Here is a 19,084-nt window from a genome sequence, read left to right as displayed (position 1 = left end):
AAGAGAGATATGAGACAGGTAAAAGAAAGATATATACGAGAACATTATATATCTTTATCAGACCGAGATATGAGATACTGTATATACTTACAAGACAAAGAGATAGATAGATAGACAGACAGATGGATAAATAGTGAAATTGAAAGTCTCTAATACTAAAGTGAACTAGAAAACAAATATATAAATGTACCATTAAAATATATGTACCCACAACATAACAGTGCCGTAATAAAACAGTGTGGTTATTTGCCCTACATATAACAGTATAACAAGCCCATACACTGAGGCTACTCCTCACTATGGACCCGCACACATAAGATAAGGGCTACTCACAGCACTTCCAGGTCCCGGAGAGCACGGAATGCACCATCTTCAATGCAGCTGATCTGGTTAAAATCCAGTTGCCTGTAAACAGATTAGGAGGATGTACGTAAAACACAAGCATAACGGTTCAGGGAAGTCAATTTCTTATGATCTACAATGCTAGGCCGCTCTACAGTAACTAGAAGCTTTCCCTCTGCCACTCAGTGTCCTAACCCTGGTGCTCCAGATAGAAACAGTAGCTGTGGAAACAGCTCAAGTAAATAATAACTGCACCTTATATTAAATGCAAAAGGAATGCAATTTCATTACATCAAGTAAAGTCATCCATTAAAAGCTCTCAGCGTCATCTCGCTGAAACAATTTCATTAAGGTAAAGGACTGTAAATCACTTAGTGTCACATGTATCCCCTCAGTGACCTAACTCAATCCATTTATCAGAGAAACCAGCTGCATGTTAATTTTACTATCTTTGGCAAGAAAGGGAAAGATGCTATTCTTATAGAATATGGCTGCTTTGCTTAAGCCTTGTACGCTGCTTCCTTTGTGCAGCTCAGGGAGCGAGATCACGTTAAAGTACTCCAGCTGTCGTGGTGCACTTTCACTCCAGTATGGCTCAATGTGACTTTAAAAATCATGGATGCATTTAAGGACACAATATGCACGTTGGTCTCTGGGGTAAAATGAGGTCTCTTTAATCTTTCTCACAATCCATCTCAACAGAAAATCTGACGGCATAATGCCTTGAGAAGGAAGGACGACACAATGCCAATGATCAGATACAATAGAAAGATAAAAAGATGTGAAAACAATTTCCTACATTGGTAAAACCAAATAATTTAAGGACTTGGACATCAAGAACAGAAGACAACACTGAGTACTGCATACATCTACACATATGAAAGGTGGCAGACACTCTAGAAGAGATGGTTGAACTTCAGGAATCCTTACACCGGTTTACATTTCTGGTACATATATTGCTGTTGTATAAACTTTCACACAGTTTAAAGACTGCTTACTATAACTGTGAAACAATGACTGGGTGTAAAACATGGCTGGCCTCCAGCAATTACCCAGCAGGACCTTCTCTTCAGCAGGGCCATAAACTCCAACTCTTTTCCACATTTTACATGTTATAAACTTTCTTTCATTTAGATTTTGTAGCAACTCCTAGAGTTTTGAAACTTTCGTTATTTGCTTTTTTTATATAAAGAACCAATAACATAGAGGAAACATACGGTACATAAAACAAGTCATGTACAGAGATAAGAGTCAAAATAATGGACATGAAACATACAAAACAAAGTTACCATCTACAAACCTAAAACAACAGAATCTGACTTGGTTTCAATTTCAAATCACCTGTGTCAAAGACCCTCCCCACCTAAGAGATCTGCAGGAACCACGGGCTACAAGACTAAGATTTTGGATGAGGGGGTTGGCAGCGGACATGGGGGATGCATAAATAAGGATGGGAGATAGGAGCTTAAGGTACAAGAGGGAGGATGGGGGATATGAGCTTAAGGAACAAGATGAAGAATGGGGTATAGGAGCTGAAGGTACAAGATGAAGGATGGGGTATAGGAGCTAAAGGAACAAGATGAAGGATGGGATATAGGAGCTAAAGGAACAAGATGAAGGATGGGGTATAGGAGCTAAAGGAACAAGATGAAGGATGGGGTATAGGAGCTAAAGGAACAAGATGAAGGATGGTGTATAGGAGCTAAAGGAAAAAGGGGGAGTTTTTTTTCCACATGTCATTACATCAAAGGCGTACCTAGAAAATATTTATTGGGGTTTTGCATAGAGGCAAAAGACTGGTCTTTCTGGGGCACACTTTGATTACAATATGATGAAAAGATTATTTTTGATGGAAAATAAAACTTAATGTTTAATGCTGCACCTAGAAAACACTCATAATTATTTATTACCAGTTATTTATATAGCGCACACATATTGGAGATTACTATATTCCCTACCCCATGCACAGACACATACACACTAGTGTAATTTTTTGTTCTTTCTGGAGGTTGGGGGGGTGGGGGGGGAGGGAATTAGCCTGCCAGTATGTTTTTGGAGTGTAGGAGGAATCAGAATACCCAGAAGAAACCCACGCAGTCACGGTGGGGAATAAATAACCCTTTTTTTTTTTTGTGACCTCCCACTTTCTGGTCTTTGTAACTCCCAAGTAAAAAATACATGTGCACTGCACATACATTTGCTGGTTTGCAGGTTTCATGTAATATGAAACCTACCTCCATGTTCCCCTTTCCCTTCCTAAAATACTGCTATTTTAGTTTTTATGCTTTTCTGTGATGACCCTATCTCGAAACACATGCCAAGTAAGGTTCTTCTATTTTAATTTGATGTCATGGTCAAATTTAAAATACATTCTATATTAGGTGAATTACTTGAATGAATAGACAAATTATTATTATCTTTTCTTTCTATGGAATATAGTGAAACAACTTTGGTCTATAGCCACTCATGTTTATCACAGAACAGCTAAGGATAAAACAACGTTTAAATATTTAAATAAGGCAATAGGACCAAAAACTACAAAAATGTAAAGACTGCCATGATGAAATTATTGATAAGGATGGGGGATGGGCGCCCTTTTGAGCAATATAAATCAAATTTAAAAAAAGAGATAGATTAGACTAAGTGTAAAATAATATAAATTAGAATCACATATAATAATTTGTCAGTGCTCACATGACTTGAATTACCTAATGAATGACAGCTTTAATGTACTAATGGGGAAGACAAGAGAGCTCTCTGAGAACATCAGAAGTCCTAATATGACCAAACACAAACACAAGTCTTCTTAAGGGTTCAAGACTATCTACAAAGACCTTGGGATATCTGCGCAATAAGAAATGTTCTTCACATGGAACTGTGAATAACTTCACTGGATGTGTGGGAAAGCAGAATATCGATGAGAGTGGTGTATGAAGGTAGCTAAGAACTGTGGAAAAAAAACACCTTGTAAAACATCCGAAGACTTAAAGCTGACCTGGAACAACCTGGAGTGATGTTTTCAACCTGTACCATGCGCCGCACACTAAACCGAGAAAGGCTTTATACAGTAGGTAAAGAACCCACTGCTAAAAAAAAAAGACCTAAAACGGAACAACTGATCTTTGTCAAAACATACCTAGACAAACTACAATCCCTCTGGGCAAATGTTCTGTGGACAGACAAAACCAAAATAGAACTATATGGTAAAGCAGACCAGCATTGTTTATAGATAACAAATTAAGCTTTTAAGGAGAAAAACACCCTACAGTACCTACGGTTGAATATTGTGATTGATCTATAATGTCATGGGGTTGCTTTGCTGCCTCTGCTACTGGGGGTCCACACCATATTGAAGGAATCGTTAAATCAGAGGATTACTAAAGGTATTTTGGAGCAAAATGTGCTACACAGTGTGAGAAAACTAGGTTTGGGTCCAAGATCATGGGTTCTTCAACATTTTTAACGACCCAAAACACACAAACAAAAGCACTAAAGAATGGGTGAAAAGGAAAAAAATATTTTTTTTAAAAATGGCCAGTAACGAGCCCTTATCTCTATCAAATTTAAAATCTTTGAAGAAAACTGAAATCTGCCATTGGGAAAAGGGATCCTACAAAATTCATGTGCTTCAACAAGTTGAAATGGAAGAGTGGGAGAAACTACCATCAGACAGGAGCAAGAAGCTGATGCTTATCAGGAAAGTTTGAAGGCAGCCAAGGGTATACAACTAAACATTAAGGAAGGGTGCCTTTAATACTGTCCAGGTCATATATTTTATTTTGTCTTTGACTTGACTACATTTAAGTTGGAAAGGATTTTTTCTGTGTCAAAAGTTTCATATTAATATATACTGATGATATGGAGTTGGTACATTTCCATTTATTTCTGAAGACATTGTACAGCGTGTACTTAAAATTCAAGGATGCCAAAAATGTTGACCAGAACTGTACAAAGGGGATAAATACAAGAGTACAAAGTAAGACAGGTATAGACACATCCAAAATTGACACATATACTGTACATAATTACATATTTATAACAAGAACGCAAGAGAAGAGAGAGTGCTGCTTGAGTGACCTTATATTCTAGATATGTGGACACTTAAGGGCTAGGGTAATAGAGTTCGGGAGTGCAGAAGCTGGAGATTTAGGAGGAGGGGTTTTAGGCTCAGAGTTAGGGTTCACTTAAAGGGTGGTATTCATGTGACCGCCGGTCAGCTGACCGACAGTCACATAACCTCCTCCACGAGCCCGACGGCTCACTTTCCCGATGGTCGGCATGCCGACCAACAGGGACTATTTCCACTCGTGGGTGTCCACGACACCCATAGAGTGGGAATAGAACCCGTGGCGAGCCCGCAAGGGGCTTGCTGCACTTGTCCCCCGCCGGGATCCCGGCGTCGGTATGCTGCCGGGATCCCGGCGTTGGTAAGCTGACCGGCGGTCTTCTGTAGGTGGACATGGGAAGAGGTGATAATAGAGGAAGTGAGGAGGTAGTCATTTGGAGTGGGTAGGTTGGAGTGTATGTGGAAATGAGACTAGCGATGTAGGAAGTAGAGTAATTGAGGGCTTTGTAAATGAATGAGACTTGCTTCAACTTGATCTGTAATGGGACGGGAGCAAGTAGTGCAACCAGCAGAGGTTGACAACAGAAGTGGAGTTTCAAAAGAACAAAATAAGGTAGGCTGCAGTGTGGCTTATACTGTATATTGGAAAGGGGCAAGGTGGGAGATAGGTAGGCTGGCAAGGAGTAGATTATAGTAAGGAAGCTGAGAGATAAGGATATGAGCAATTGTGAGTGGCTTCGAGGATAAGAAAAGTGGTACTGTAGATATGTGACAGGGGCTGAATATGGAAACAAAATTAGAGGACAGAATTGAGGATGAACCTCGATCAGAGTACTTGGAGAACAGAAAAGAGGGGGAGGTTCTGTCAATGGATAGGGAGGGGGAAGGAGTGAGGGCCTTAGTCGGGGAGGACAATAACTTAAAATGGTGAATTTAAGGAAATGCTGGGTAATCTAAGAGGAGATGGCTGAACAGCAGAAGTTGATACAGGATTGATGCGGGAGAGGAAACAAGGAGATTGTGTATTGTTAGGCATAAGTGAGAAGAGGTATGAATGGATCAAGGACAGAACTTTGGGAGGTGCCACTGGGAATGTGGAGAGGGGGTGTGGAGTCAGGTGTTGAGACATAGTAGGAGCGTTTGGACAAGTAGGACCATGGGACTTTTAATTCACAGAGTGGAGGAATTGCTGGTGGATGGACTTTTCAAGTATGAAACAGAAATAGAGAACTTACCCTTAAATTTAGCAAAATGATAAGTTATTTGACAAAATGGGGCAACTTCATATGAACTCCTAATATTCTGGCTTGCAGGAATCCCCAGGCGATTCAGCTTTCATGAATATTCTTTTTAATAATAAGATTTGTGTTTATCATTTAATTATATGTACAACATCACTGTACAAGCACAGCTGCGCTCTATAACTAAAATGCTCTGGCAATTTTTATGATTAGAGCAAATAGGAAAATATCTGAATGATGTTCAGAAAAAAAATGGTTTGTGGCTTTAATACATTTCCCTGTCGGCTCTACAGAGTTGGTGACTCTGTTTAATAACTGCCTGTTGTATTATCTCATGAGACCTGCTACATCAGTACATCCTGGAAGAGGAATTAAACGTACAGAAGACCACCCCAATACCACAGGTGCTGGTTTTATTGAAATAGTAATTTTTTTATATTTGGCATTTTACACTGCATTATTAAAACATTTATATGGTGGTTTTCACACAAATTCTTTATAATTACAAGCAGGATTGAAGTCAGATGAATTCATTTTTGAATGTGCCGTACGTTATGGGGGTGATGCTGAGATACGTGTAGAAAATAGTGTCAAACAATATATGGACTGTATGGCAGCTCTGGTGCTCAAGATGGGTTTAATATATATTGTACCTTACAAGTACAGAAACCTATGATGGCTGGGGTATGGCGTCTTGTCCAATTGTACGTGACAGGCTCGCCGATCAAGACTATTGTCCTAATTCCATGAAAGTTGGGAGATCCAATTGTGTAATTCATATACAAACTAAGGGGTCTATTTACCAAGCCTTGGAGAGAGATAAAGTGGAGAGAGAAAAGGCAGAGTGTACTAAGCCTTGGAGAGTAATAAAGTGGAGAGATAAAGTACCAGGCAATCAGCTAACTGCCATATTACAGGCTGCGTTTGAAAAATAACAGTTACAGTAGGAGCTGATTGGTTGGTGGTTTATCTCTCCCCTTTGGGGTCTATTCATGAAGCAGTGAAAAGAGTTCAGAAATTAGCCTCTGGAGAAGTTGCCCATAGCAACCAATCAGCTGCTCCGTACAACTGTATAGTATGCAAATTATAAATGTTACTTCGATGCTGATTGGTTGCCATGGGCAACTTCTCCACTGGCTCACTTCTCTACACTTTTCACTGCTTCATGAATAGACCCCTTTATCACTCTCCAAGGCTTAGTACAGCTGCCCCAAAGTACCAACCAACCAACCAACCAACCAACCAACCAACCAACCAACCAACCAACTCCTACCTGTTATTTTTAAACACAGCCTATAACATGGTAGTTTGGAGCTTGAATGGCTGATACTTTATCTCTCTCCACTGTATCTCTCTCCAAGGCTTAGTAAAAATACCCCTTAGCCCTAGATAACATTCTAGCAGAAGGCAGGAAAGGCCGGCCAATCAGGGCCTTTGTCCCGGTTCCATAACAGTTGGGAGATGCGTCCTGTTAACTGGGGCTACTAACTGGTGCACACAGCATTGAAACACTATTTTAAGAGGGGGTGGAGATGGTTGGGGGTGCCCCAAAGGTTGGGAGGTAGGATATCAAGAATTAAGTGTCTGCTAAATCATATCTGTTATGACTTACTCCAAAACTGTCACCAGAAGGAATAATGCCTAAATGTTGATGTATGGTCTATCAGCATTCCAACGTTTCATAGAAAAATATGACAGTAGTGGCAGTTCAGCATGGTCTCTGGATGGATGGTCTCTGGATAGCCAGAGACCATCCAATTGCCCTCAGCCTTACTCTCTGTATTACTATTACTACTACAGCCGGCACAGTCACTCTCCTTCTATTCATGGCTTTTCTCCTAACCTGATTAAGTATACTTAGAAAAAAAACAACAATAAAACAAAAACACAAAGACAGAATTGCATTCAATTTTATGACTGTGCAAGTATTAAATATTCTGGGATTAGATCACACGGGGGGGAAAATTCTAATTCCATATAACAGAAAATGTTGGCCATTTCCAGTAAAGCATTTGTGTGTGTAATAAGGAAGCTCTGTATCCTGCTGCAGCAGCTCTCACATTCCGCAGACTACTGCTACCCAGCAATTAACTAAATTGGCTTTTTATTAAAGTGATAATATAGATGCACAGTACAATACTTTAACCTCCTGGGCGATCTATCAAAGTCGTTTAAATTGCTCAGTGGCATGAAATGCACCTCTTAGTACAGCACCAAAGAGGAATTGCTTCCAGACAAATTGGCAAAATCTTTTTATGCCATCAAATTTGCCTAATGCAGTCTGTAGGTTAATCTAAAAAAAAAAAAAAAAAAAGGGCGAGCTGTATCCCTGTATCTTATTATCCTTAACTGTCAATAGATAAATCCTTGCTGACACAGCATCTTCTGAATCACTCTGAAGAGGAGAAATCTTTCGGGACAATCATCTCTCTTTAGTTTTACAGGATGCCACTTAAGTCCGAGATTCCGTTTAACATGGCTGATCTTAGATAGCGTGTTTCTTTGTGCTCATTTTCGGATGAGTGTTATCACCGTACCATTAGTGAGTTAGGATAAAAGAGATGACTAAGGACACAGAGCTATGGTGAAGAGAAATCGATGAAACGGATTAGGATAATAAACAGTCCTAATAGGTGTATCCTGCATTATCAGGATCGGGGAGACCTCTCTGCCAGTCTCCTGTATAAGAGATTGTACCCTTGCATTCCCGTAACATGCAATCAGGGTAATGTACAGTATCATATTGGATAATGCACACCTCTACTGTAAATAAGGATATTATAAGTCACTGAGGATTTCATTGACCAAATCATAATCAGGTAATGGATCTCCAAATAAATCATATAAGGGGAGCTTTGGTCCTTTTAGTTTATATGCTTTTCTAAAGAACATAAAATGATGACTGCCCAAATCACTGTGTATACAAATATTATTTACTGGCGTTTATACCTATATTAGAAGCACTTGTGTATTATACATGCAGTATACTGGGATGCAGTTAAAATGACGTCTGTCGGGATCCCGGTAGTCGGAATCCCGACAGGGTCAAGAGTCCGATGCTTGAATCCCAACAGTTGGCATCCCGACCGTCAGTCGGTCGCGGGGAGGGGGGGTTAAGATTAGGCACCACCGGGGGAAGGTTATGTTTGGGCACTAAGTGGGGAAGGGTTAGGGCTAGGCTGCGGGCCAGGGGGTGGTTAGGTTTAGGCACTAAGGGGGGAGGTTAAGGTTAGGCACTAAGGGGGAGGTTAGGGTTAGGCACTACCCGGGGGAGGTTAGGGTTAGGCACTAAGGGGGAGGTTAGGGTTAGGCACTAAGGGGGAGGTTAGAGTTAGACTGCGGGAATGAAGGGTTAGGGGCAGGGGACAGGGAAGAACATACTTACTTCCCCCATGTCGGGATTTCAAATATCAGGATGCCAGCGTTGGTATTGTGACCACCGTCATCCCAAACGCCGGGAGATTATACTGAACCCAGTATACTCTATTAGCTGCAATTTTATATAGCTGGTTGATATTACGTCCAATAAAAATAAAACGGAGTACTCCTATACCCTACCAAAGTAACATATCCCTTAATTAAAAGGGAAAAAAAAACGTGAAGATAGAATGAAAATAATTTTTTTTTTTTTCATTATTGGCCATATTTATGTGCATAAAGGGGTAATATATGCATGCAGTGTGCTAAATCCTTTACCAAATGAGCATGAACATTTAAAAATTGTTCCCTGAATAATTCTGGTGCATATATTACGATAACTTTATATTGCAGCCAAAATTCTTCCATTGGTAGTATGCCGACATTTGTCACAAAAGATAAATATTCCCTGTGTAGCGCAAATCTGCAGATCTAAGAATAAAGATAAATATACAGTGTATATTGAAATAAGAGAAAGTGGCTATTCACAGGTAATGTGTCGGGATTGTAGCCAGCCTAATAACCATTTACAGAGAAGCAGCATGACTGAATTATGATGTTTGTGTGAAAAAGGAGAAACATTTGGTTCTCTGTAGTATGCTGGCTATGTGACTGGGAGCAACAATTTTGTAAGATGATTACTTAAGCAATTTATGTTGTCACTCTCCGCTGATTGCCTTAAAGTGCATTACATTAACTAAATGAAAGAGAGCCATTATGAATTTACTGTTCCAATTAACCTGAAAACGCCACTTCAGCTTCCTACATTTTATTTTTGTGAAAATGTGGAGGCAGTATAACAGCTGCCACGGACATTGGGAAAGGTCAGGGGAACACATTGTTTTGTTTGGAAGGAAATCTGGCAGTTGGGGTTGTATGGAGACTGGATTGAGTCTGCGACATCAGTAGTCACATACACAGCAGATATGCAGTAGGCAGTGTGATGACACACGTGTGCAAGAGCAGGTACTCCGGTGCAGCCCCCCACATTTCCATGTGTTGCATTTGTAAGCATTCTAGTCCATTAATACGTGTACTGGGTTCGGTATATATTGCTGGTGGGCGGGATGCCGGCTGTCAATATTCCGACAGTGGCATTCCGCCCGCCAGAATGCCGGCAGCGGGGCGAGCCCAAGAGTCCCCTTGCGGGCTCGCCATGCTGCGAGCCCGGGGGCTCGCTGCGCTCGCCACAGGGTCTATTCCCACTCTAAAAGTGTCATGGACACCACGAGTGGGAATAGCCCTGGTGCGGCGATATTCCAGCTGTCGGAATTGTTGGCTGTCAGGATTTCGGCGTCAGAATCCTGAACGCCGGGATCCTGACAGCCAGCAAATTGACTGCATCCCTGTGTACTGTATGTCTGGAACAGCAGGTCTTAGTGCATAGCTACAGTACATAAGAGTAAGGTTATCTCAGTCTGAGATATATTTCCTCTGAACATCAGTACTAGTTGTGTCTATTGCTGCACAAAATGACATTACTCCATTTTAGCACATTAAAATTCACTATCTATTCATCTTGCATGCAAGACCGGATCAAGGGCCAGAAGGATCTGGTGCTGGAAATGGTAAAGGGCCTACTATGAGAAGGGGAGGAGGTGTGACCAGTGCTGCGTGGGTGTGGCCAGTGCCTTGTGAGCCTGCACACCCCCACAGGGTTTTAGAGCGCGCTCACGGGACACGGTACTGAGGGAGCGGGCGTGACCAATCCAGGTGAGCCGTGGCCATGGGACCTCTTTAAAAAATGCAGAAAAATGGCTGACCCAGGCCCCCACCAATCCCACTTTAACAAGCTGAAGCTCCAACCGCCTCATTGTTAATCTGGCCCTGCTTGCATGATAAATGTTGACTAAAACCTTAAATCCATAAGCAGATAGGATAGAAACACCAGCAAAATAGCCTCTTTTTTTTCTTTTCTTTTTTTACTCAACAGGCAGAAAAATGTTGGAATTATCTTATCAATACGGGGACATGAATTAAAGGTTTCCCTCTTAAACATGCAAATGCTTTAAGAATATGAAGTTAATGTTCAACGTTGTCTGTCTTCTACTTTTTTTTTTAACCCCAATGTGGCTTTTAGGAAATCGGAGTGCCCCAATGCAGTCACTGGCAGAAACTGGAGAAGGTAGGTACAAGAATCTGTAGCTTCTACTACTGACTTGCACTTAGCTGGTAGGAGAGTAGAACAGAGTTCTCAGGAGCATGGAGGAAGTGTAAAGCTCTGCTGGATACTGTATGTTCATTTACCAGTGCCTGTGAAAACAAGGCTGCTGCTCTGAGCAAGGCTTAACTCGTGCAGGGCCAGATTAACAAGGACAGTATGATGAAGACAGAGGGGGTCATTCCGAGGTGATCGCTAGCTGCATTTGTTCGCAGCGCAGCGATCAGGCTAAAAAATGCACGCGAGACGTACGGGCACAACGAATGATGTAGTTTTGCACAGGGTCTAGCGATGCACGCGCGACGTCACAAACACACCCAGCGTTCGCCCAGACACTCCCCCGTTTCTCCAGCCACTCCCGCGTTTTTCCCAGAAACTGCAGCGTTTTTTCACACACACCCATAAAACGGCCAGTTTCCGCCCAGAAACACCCACTTCCTGTCAATCACACAACGATCAGCAGAACGAAGAAAAAACCTTGTAATGCCGTGAGTAAAATACCAAACTTCTTAGCAAATTTACTTGGCGCAGTCGCAGTGCGAACATTGCGCATGCGCAGTTAGCGGAAAATCGCAACGATGCGAAGGAAAAGAACGAGCAAACAACTCGGAATGAGGGCCAAAATACACTCCCAGTGGACGGCGGCATAGCGTTTGCATGGCTGCTAAAAACTGCTAGCGAGCGATCAACTCGGAATGACCCCCAGAACCGCCTGCACTGCTGTCCATACATAAGTATTACAATTGTGTTTCCATTTTCCTCAGAAAATTACAAATTTTTCTACTTTTGTGTATTTAGTTAGACATTGGGGCAGTTAGTTTAGGGGGTGTACACCAGGGCCGTAACTAGGTGTGTGCGAGGGGGGCCTCGCACACAGCGCAAAGCCCTGGGGAGCGCAGTCACGGCCCTGTATTAACGCTGTACGGAGCTCTGTGTACGGAGCATCAGAGCTCCGTACAGCTCTATTGGCGAGCCTCAGCTTTACTGTACAGAGCATCGGAGCGGGGAGGCAGAAGAGGCCAGGTCTGCTGCTGCTGCTGAAGGGGACATTAATCCCCCTTTGCAGCGGTGCTGAAGCTACGGCGAGCGGGCGGCGCAGCATGACAGGTCACATGCGCACCACTTCCTGGTTCATGAGAGCCGCGGCCGCAACCACGCCAGGCAGGATGCTCCCAGGACGCAGGAAGAGGAGCACTACGGGGCACGGGCAGCGGTGGGGTGATCTGGCGACATGCTGACAGGGAGGAGGACAGCACTCCGCAGCAGAGGACGAGGAGCCAGAAAAGTTTGGCAGCAATAGCATGTGCATCGCGCTATTAACTCCCCAAGCGCCCAACGCACCTGTCACCCCCAACGTGTCTGAGGAAAAGCCCCACAAGTAGCAGCACAGTCCTCCTGCTCTGTGGTAAGTGGGGGTCAGGGGCACCGCCACTTGCGAAATTCACCTCATTGTGCCCTCATGTGTGTGTGGATTTATTGTAGCTGAGTGCCAGACGTTTTTTCTCTGTGTGTGTCTGTATATGTGTATGTATGTATGTATGTATGTATGTATGTATGTATGTATGTATGTATGTATATATATATAAAATCCGTAACGTGTAAAAAGGGGACGCAGTCTGCCGTATTGTGTAAAAAGGGGACGCAGTCTGCCGTAATGTGTAAAAAGGGGACGCAGTCTGCCGTAATGTGTAAAAAGGGGACGCAGTCTGCCGTAATGTGTAAAAAGGGGACGCAGTCTGCCGTAATGTGTAAAAAGGGGACGCTTTCTGCCGTAATGTGTAAAAAGGGGACGCTTTCTGCCGTAATGCCTAGTTAGGGGACGCTGTCTGCCGTAATGCCTAGTTAGGGGACGCTGTCTGCCGTAATGTGTAAAAAGGGGACGCTGTCTGCTGTAATGTGTAAAAAGGGGACGCTTTCTGCCGTAATGCCTAGTTAGGGGACGCTGTCTGCCGTAATGCCTAGTTAGGGGACGCTGTCTGCCGTAATGTGTAAAAAGGGGACGCTGTCTGCCGTAATGTGTAAAAAGGGGACGCTGTCTGCTGTAATGTGTAAAAAGGGCACGCTCTCTGCCGTAATAAAGGGGCTCTGCGCTACTGTGCAGTGTAATTTGAATAATGGAGACTACTGTGCACCGTAGTATGAATTGGTATAATTTTGTGGCCACACCCTTTCCCCATGACGCCACGCCCCTAATTTTTTGGCGCGCGCCTACGGCGCGCACTGCCCATATTTTACATAAGGTGTGTGTGTGTGTGTGTGTGTGGGGGGGGGGCGCCGATGCCATTTCTTGCACACAGCGCTAAAATGCCTAGTTACGGCACTGGTGTACACACCCACATGACATTGGCCACACCCACACAGCACTGGTCAAAGCTCCTCACAATAGGCCTTTGACCATTTTCAGCCCCATGTGCTCTTTATGGTTCTCTGGACGCACCAGCTATTGTAGAACAAGAGTTCCAGAATCACCCTGCGACAACTGAAGAGAGACTGGTGTTTAACCCTGCTCTGTCTGAGGCAATGGTTTACCAGTTCTCCCAGGCCAATTCCTCTGACGTCTAAGCAACCCGAAGCTGCTCCATTAACCTGTAGTCGTCACATGTCCTCCAAAGCACTAGTCAACAGCGGTGCATAGACACAATGTGAATTGTTATATAAGGCTGAAAAATGACAGGCAAACACTTCATATCTCATGCAGCAGTAAATGAGGTGAGTTTATAAAGAAGAACATAACATAAAATACACCCTCTAGTTAATCCAATAGCCTGTTTCAAAATCTCACTAATAAAATAATAAAGATCATCGTTGTCAATACCAGGAACTATTCACTAAATCATCATGAATCAGATAATAAGGCAGCAAAGCCATAACTAGAGATGACTGAAGATCGTGTCAGACAGGAGACAGACAATGGAAGAAGATTACATGTGGATCAATATATCACTATTATCTACTTTGTGACATGTGACAGAAGGCTTCTCACACACGGCTCCGCTATTTACGGAAGAGCATGAAGTCAGATAAGACACACATTGCCCTGATATATACACCAAAGAAACATGTCTCATTCTGATAGTCTGCCATGAAAAAAAGGCACGGTGGGTAAATGCCACAACATATCATTGGTGTGGAAGGATGTTCACTGGTTCTTACGAAATGAAACCAGCAGTTCATTCCGTATGGTGTGTTTTATACCAGCACATTGCTACATGCCATAAACAACGAGAGTAATACTGTGTACAGGCATCACTGCTCTAACAGTGTTCTCCGCCAGGTCGCACCTCTCATTACCGATGTGCACCCAAGTATCCCTCCCCTGTATCACTGCTCCAACAGTGTTCTCCGCCGGGTCGCACCTCTCATTACCGGTGTGCAGCCAAGGATCCCTCCCCTGTATCACTGCTCCAACAGTGTTCTCCGCCGGGTCGCACCTCTCATTACCGGTGTGCACCCAAGGATCCCTCCCCTGTATCACTGCTCCAACAGTGTTCTCCGCAGGGTCGCACCTCTCATTACCGGTGTGCACCCAAGGATCCCTCCCCTGTATCACTGCTCCAACAGTGTTCTCCGCCGGGTCGCACCTCTCATTACCGGTGTGCAGCCAAGGATCCCTCCCCTGTATCACTGCTCCAACAGTGTTCTCCGCCGGGTCGCACCTCTCATTACCGGTGTGCACCCAAGGATCCCTCCCCTGTATCACTGCTCCAACAGTGTTCTCCGCAGGGTCGCACCTCTCATTACCGGTGTGCACCCAAGGATCCCTCCCCTGTATCACTGCTCCAACAGTGTTCTCCGCAGGGTCGCACCTCTCATTACCGGTGTGCACCCAAGGATCCCTCCCCTGTATCACTGCTCCAACAGTGTTCTCCGCAGGGTCGCACCTCTCATTACCGGTGTGCACCCAAGGATCCCTCCCCTGTATCACTGCTCCAACAGTGTTCTCCGCAGGGTCGCACCTCTCATTACCGGTGTGCACCCAAGGATCCCTCCCCTGTATCACTGCTCCAACAGTGTTCTCTGCAGGGTCGCACCTCTCATTACCGGTGTGCACCCAAGGATCCCTTCCCTGTATCACTGCTCCAACAGTGTTCTCCGCAGGGTCACACCTCTCATTACCGGTGTGCACCCAAGGATCCCTCCCCTGTATCACTGCTCCAACAGTGTTCTCCGCAGGGTCGCACCTCTCATTACCGGTGTGCACCCAAGGATCCCTCCCCTGTATCACTGCTCCAACAGTGTTCTCCGCAGGGTCGCACCTCTCATTACCGGTGTGCACTCAAGGATCCCTCCCCTGTATCACTGCTCCAACAGTGTTCTCTGCAGGGTCGCACCTCTCATTACCGGTGTGCACCCAAGGATCCCTTCCCTGTATCACTGCTCCAACAGTGTTCTCCGCAGGGTCACACCTCTCATTACCGGTGTGCACCCAAGGATCCCTCCCCTGTATCACTGCTCCAACAGTGTTCTCCGCAGGGTCGCACCTCTCATTACCGGTGTGCACCCAAGGATCCCTTCCCTGTATCACTGCTCCAACAGTGTTCTCCGCAGGGTCGCATCTCTCATTACTGGTGTGCACCCAAGGATCCCTCCCCTGTATCACTGCTCCAACAGTGTTCTCCGCAGGGTCGCACCTCTCATTACCGGTGTGCACCCAAGGATCCCTCCCCTGTATCACTGCTCCAACAGTGTTCTCCGCAGGGTCGCACCTCTCATTACCGGTGTGCACCCAAGGATCCCTCCCCTGTATCACTGCTCCAACAGTGTTCTCCGCAGGGTCGCACCTCTCATTACCGGTGTGCACCCAAGGATCCCTCCCCTGTATCACTGCTCCAACAGTGTTCTCTGCAGGGTCGCACCTCTCATTACCAGTGTGCACCCAAGGATCCCTTCCCTGTATCACTGCTCCAACAGTGTTCTCCGCAGGGTCACACCTCTCATTACCGGTGTGCACCCAAGGATCCCTCCCCTGTATCACTGCTCCAACAGTGTTCTCCGCAGGGTCGCACCTCTCATTACCGGTGTGCACCCAAGGATCCCTCCCCTGTATCACTGCTCCAACAGTGTTCTCCGCAGGGTCGCACCTCTCATTACCGGTGTGCACCCAAGGATCCCTCCCCTGTATCACTGCTCCAACAGTGTTCTCCGCAGGGTCGCACCTCTCATTACCGGTGTGCACCCAAGGATCCCTCCCCTGTATCACTGCTCCAACAGTGTTCTCCGCAGGGTCGCACCTCTCATTACCGGTGTGCACCCAAGGATCCCTCCCCTGTATCACTGCTCCAACAGTGTTCTCCGCAGGGTCGCACCTCTCATTACCGGTGTGCACCCAAGGATCACTCCCCTGTGTCACTGCTACAACAGTGTTCTCTGCAGGGTCGCACCTCTCATTACCGGTGTGCACCCAAGGATCCCTTCCCTGTATCACTGCTCCAACAGTGTTCTCCGCAGGGTCGCACCTCTCATTACCGGTGTGCACCCAAGGATCCCTCCCCTGTATCACTGCTCCAACAGTGTTCTCCGCAGGGTCGCACCTCTCATTACCGGTGTGCACCCAAGGATCCCTCCCCTGTATCACTGCTCCAACAGTGTTCTCCGCAGGGTCGCACCTCTCATTACCGGTGTGCACCCAAGGATCCCTCCCCTGTATCACTGCTCCAACAGTGTTCTCCGCAGGGTCGCACCTCTCATTACCGGTGTGCACCCAAGGATCCCTCCCCTGTATCACTGCTCCAACAGTGTTCTCCGCAGGGTCGCACCTCTCATTACCAGTGTGCTCCCAAGGATCCCTCCCCTGTATCACTGCTCCAACAGTGTTCTCCGCAGGGTCGCACCTCTCATTACCGGTGTGCACCCAAGGATCCCTCCCCTGTATCACTGCTCCAACAGTGTTCTCCGCAGGGTCGCACCTCTCATTACCGGTGTGCACCCAAGGATCCCTCCCCTGTATCACTGCTCCAACAGTGTTCTCCGCAGGGTCGCACCTCTCATTACCGGTGTGCACCCAAGGATCCCTCCCCTGTATCACTGCTCCAACAGTGTTCTCCGCAGGGTCGCACCTCTCATTACCGGTGTGCACCCAAGGATCCCTCCCCTGTATCACTGCTCCAACAGTGTTCTCCGCAGGGTCGCACCTCTCATTACCGGTGTGCACCCAAGGATCCCTCCCCTGTATCACTGCTCCAACAGTGTTCTCCGCAGGGTCGCACCTCTCATTACCGGTGTGCACCCAAGGATCCCTCCCCTGTATCACTGCTCCAACAGTGTTCTCCACAGGGTCGCACCTCTCATTACCGGTGTGCACCCAAGGATCCCTCCCCTGTATCACTGCTCCAACAGTGTTCTCCGCAGGGTCGCACCTCTCATTACCGGTGTGCACCCAAGGATCCCTCCCCTGTATCACTGCTCCAACAGTGTTCTCCGCAGGGTCGCACCTCTCATTACCGGTGTGCACCCAAGGATCCCTCCCCTGTATCACTGCTCCAACAGTGTTCTCCGCAGGGTCGCACCTCTCATTACCGGTGTGCACCCAAGGATCCCTCCCCTGTATCACTGCTCCAACAGTGTTCTCCGCAGGGTCGCACCTCTCATTACCGGTGTGCACCCAAGGATCCCTCCCCTGTATCACTGCTCCAACAGTGTTCTCCGCAGGGTCGCACCTCTCATTACCGGTGTGCACCCAAGGATCCCTCCCCTGTATCACTGCTCCAACAGTATTCTCCGTAGGGTCGCACCTCTCATTACCGGTGTGCACCCAAGGATCCCTCCCCTGTATCACTGCTCCAACAGTGTTCTCCGCAGGGTCGCACCTCTCATTACCGGTGTGCACCCAAGGATCCCTCCCCTGTATCACTGCTCCAACAGTGTTCTCCGCAGGGTCGCACCTCTCATTACCGGTGTGCACCCAAGGATCCCTTCCCTGTATCACTGCTCCAACAGTGTTCTCCGCAGGGTCGCACCTCTCATTACCGGTGTGCACCCAAGGATCCCTCCCCTGTATCACTGCTCCAACAGTGTTCTCCGCAGGGTCGCACCTCTCATTACCGGTGTGCACCCAAGGATCCCTCCCCTGTATCACTGCTCCAACAGTGTTCTCCGCAGGGTCGCACCTCTCATTACCGGTGTGCACCCAAGGATCCCTCCCCTGTATCACTGCTCCAACAGTGTTCTCTGCAGGGTCGCACCTCTCATTACCAGTGTGCACCCAATGCTCCCTTCCCTGTATCACTGCTCCAACAGTGTTCTCCGCAGGGTCACACCTCTCATTACCGGTGTGCACCCAAGGATCCCTCCCCTGTATCACTGCTCCAACAGTGTTCTCCGCAGGGTCGCACCTCTCATTACCGGTGTGCACCCAAGGATCCCTCCCCTGTATCACTGCTCCAACAGTGTTCTCCGCAGGGTCGCACCTCTCATTACCGGTGTGCACCCAAGGATCCCTCCCCTGTATCACTGCTCCAACAGTGTTCTCCGCAGGGTCGCACCTCTCATTACCAGTGTGCACCCAAGGATCCCTTCCCTGTATCACTGCTCCAACAGTGTTCTCCGCAGGGTCACACCTCTCATTACCGGTGTGCACCCAAGGATCCCTCCCCTGTATCACTGCTCCAACAGTGTTCTCCGTAGGGTCGCACCTCTCATTACCGGTGTGCACCCAGGGATCCCTCCCCTGTATCACTGCTCCAACAGTGTTCTCCGCAGGGTCGCACCTCTCATTACCGGTGTGCACCCAAGGATCCCTCCCCTGTATCACTGCTCCAACAGTGTTCTCCGTAGGGTCGCACCTCTCATTACCGGTGTGCACCCAAGGATCCCTCCCCTGTATCACTGCTCCAACAGTGTTCTCCGCAGGGTCGCACC

The 19,084-nt window shown here is 46.5% G+C and overlaps 1 protein-coding gene across 5 annotated transcripts in view; it reads right to left on the bottom strand.

Annotated features, from left to right (window-relative positions):
* The window catches only part of SLIT2 (slit guidance ligand 2), a 384,860-nt gene that overhangs the window by 115,106 nt on the left and 250,670 nt on the right, over positions 1 to 19,084 (bottom strand). For all 5 annotated transcript variants that reach the window (XM_063921507.1, XM_063921540.1, XM_063921524.1 and 2 more), the window contains exon 6: positions 334 to 405. In XM_063921507.1, the coding sequence (XP_063777577.1) occupies positions 334 to 405 (72 nt within the window). The remainder of the gene's footprint in view (positions 1 to 333; positions 406 to 19,084) is intronic.

The sequence above is a fragment of the Pseudophryne corroboree genome, chromosome 1 (genome assembly GCF_028390025.1).
Source record: "Pseudophryne corroboree isolate aPseCor3 chromosome 1, aPseCor3.hap2, whole genome shotgun sequence".
NCBI lineage: Eukaryota > Metazoa > Chordata > Amphibia > Anura > Myobatrachidae > Pseudophryne > Pseudophryne corroboree.
The sequence above is the reverse complement of the archived record's forward strand: the minus strand, read 5'-3'. Positions and strand labels throughout refer to the sequence as shown.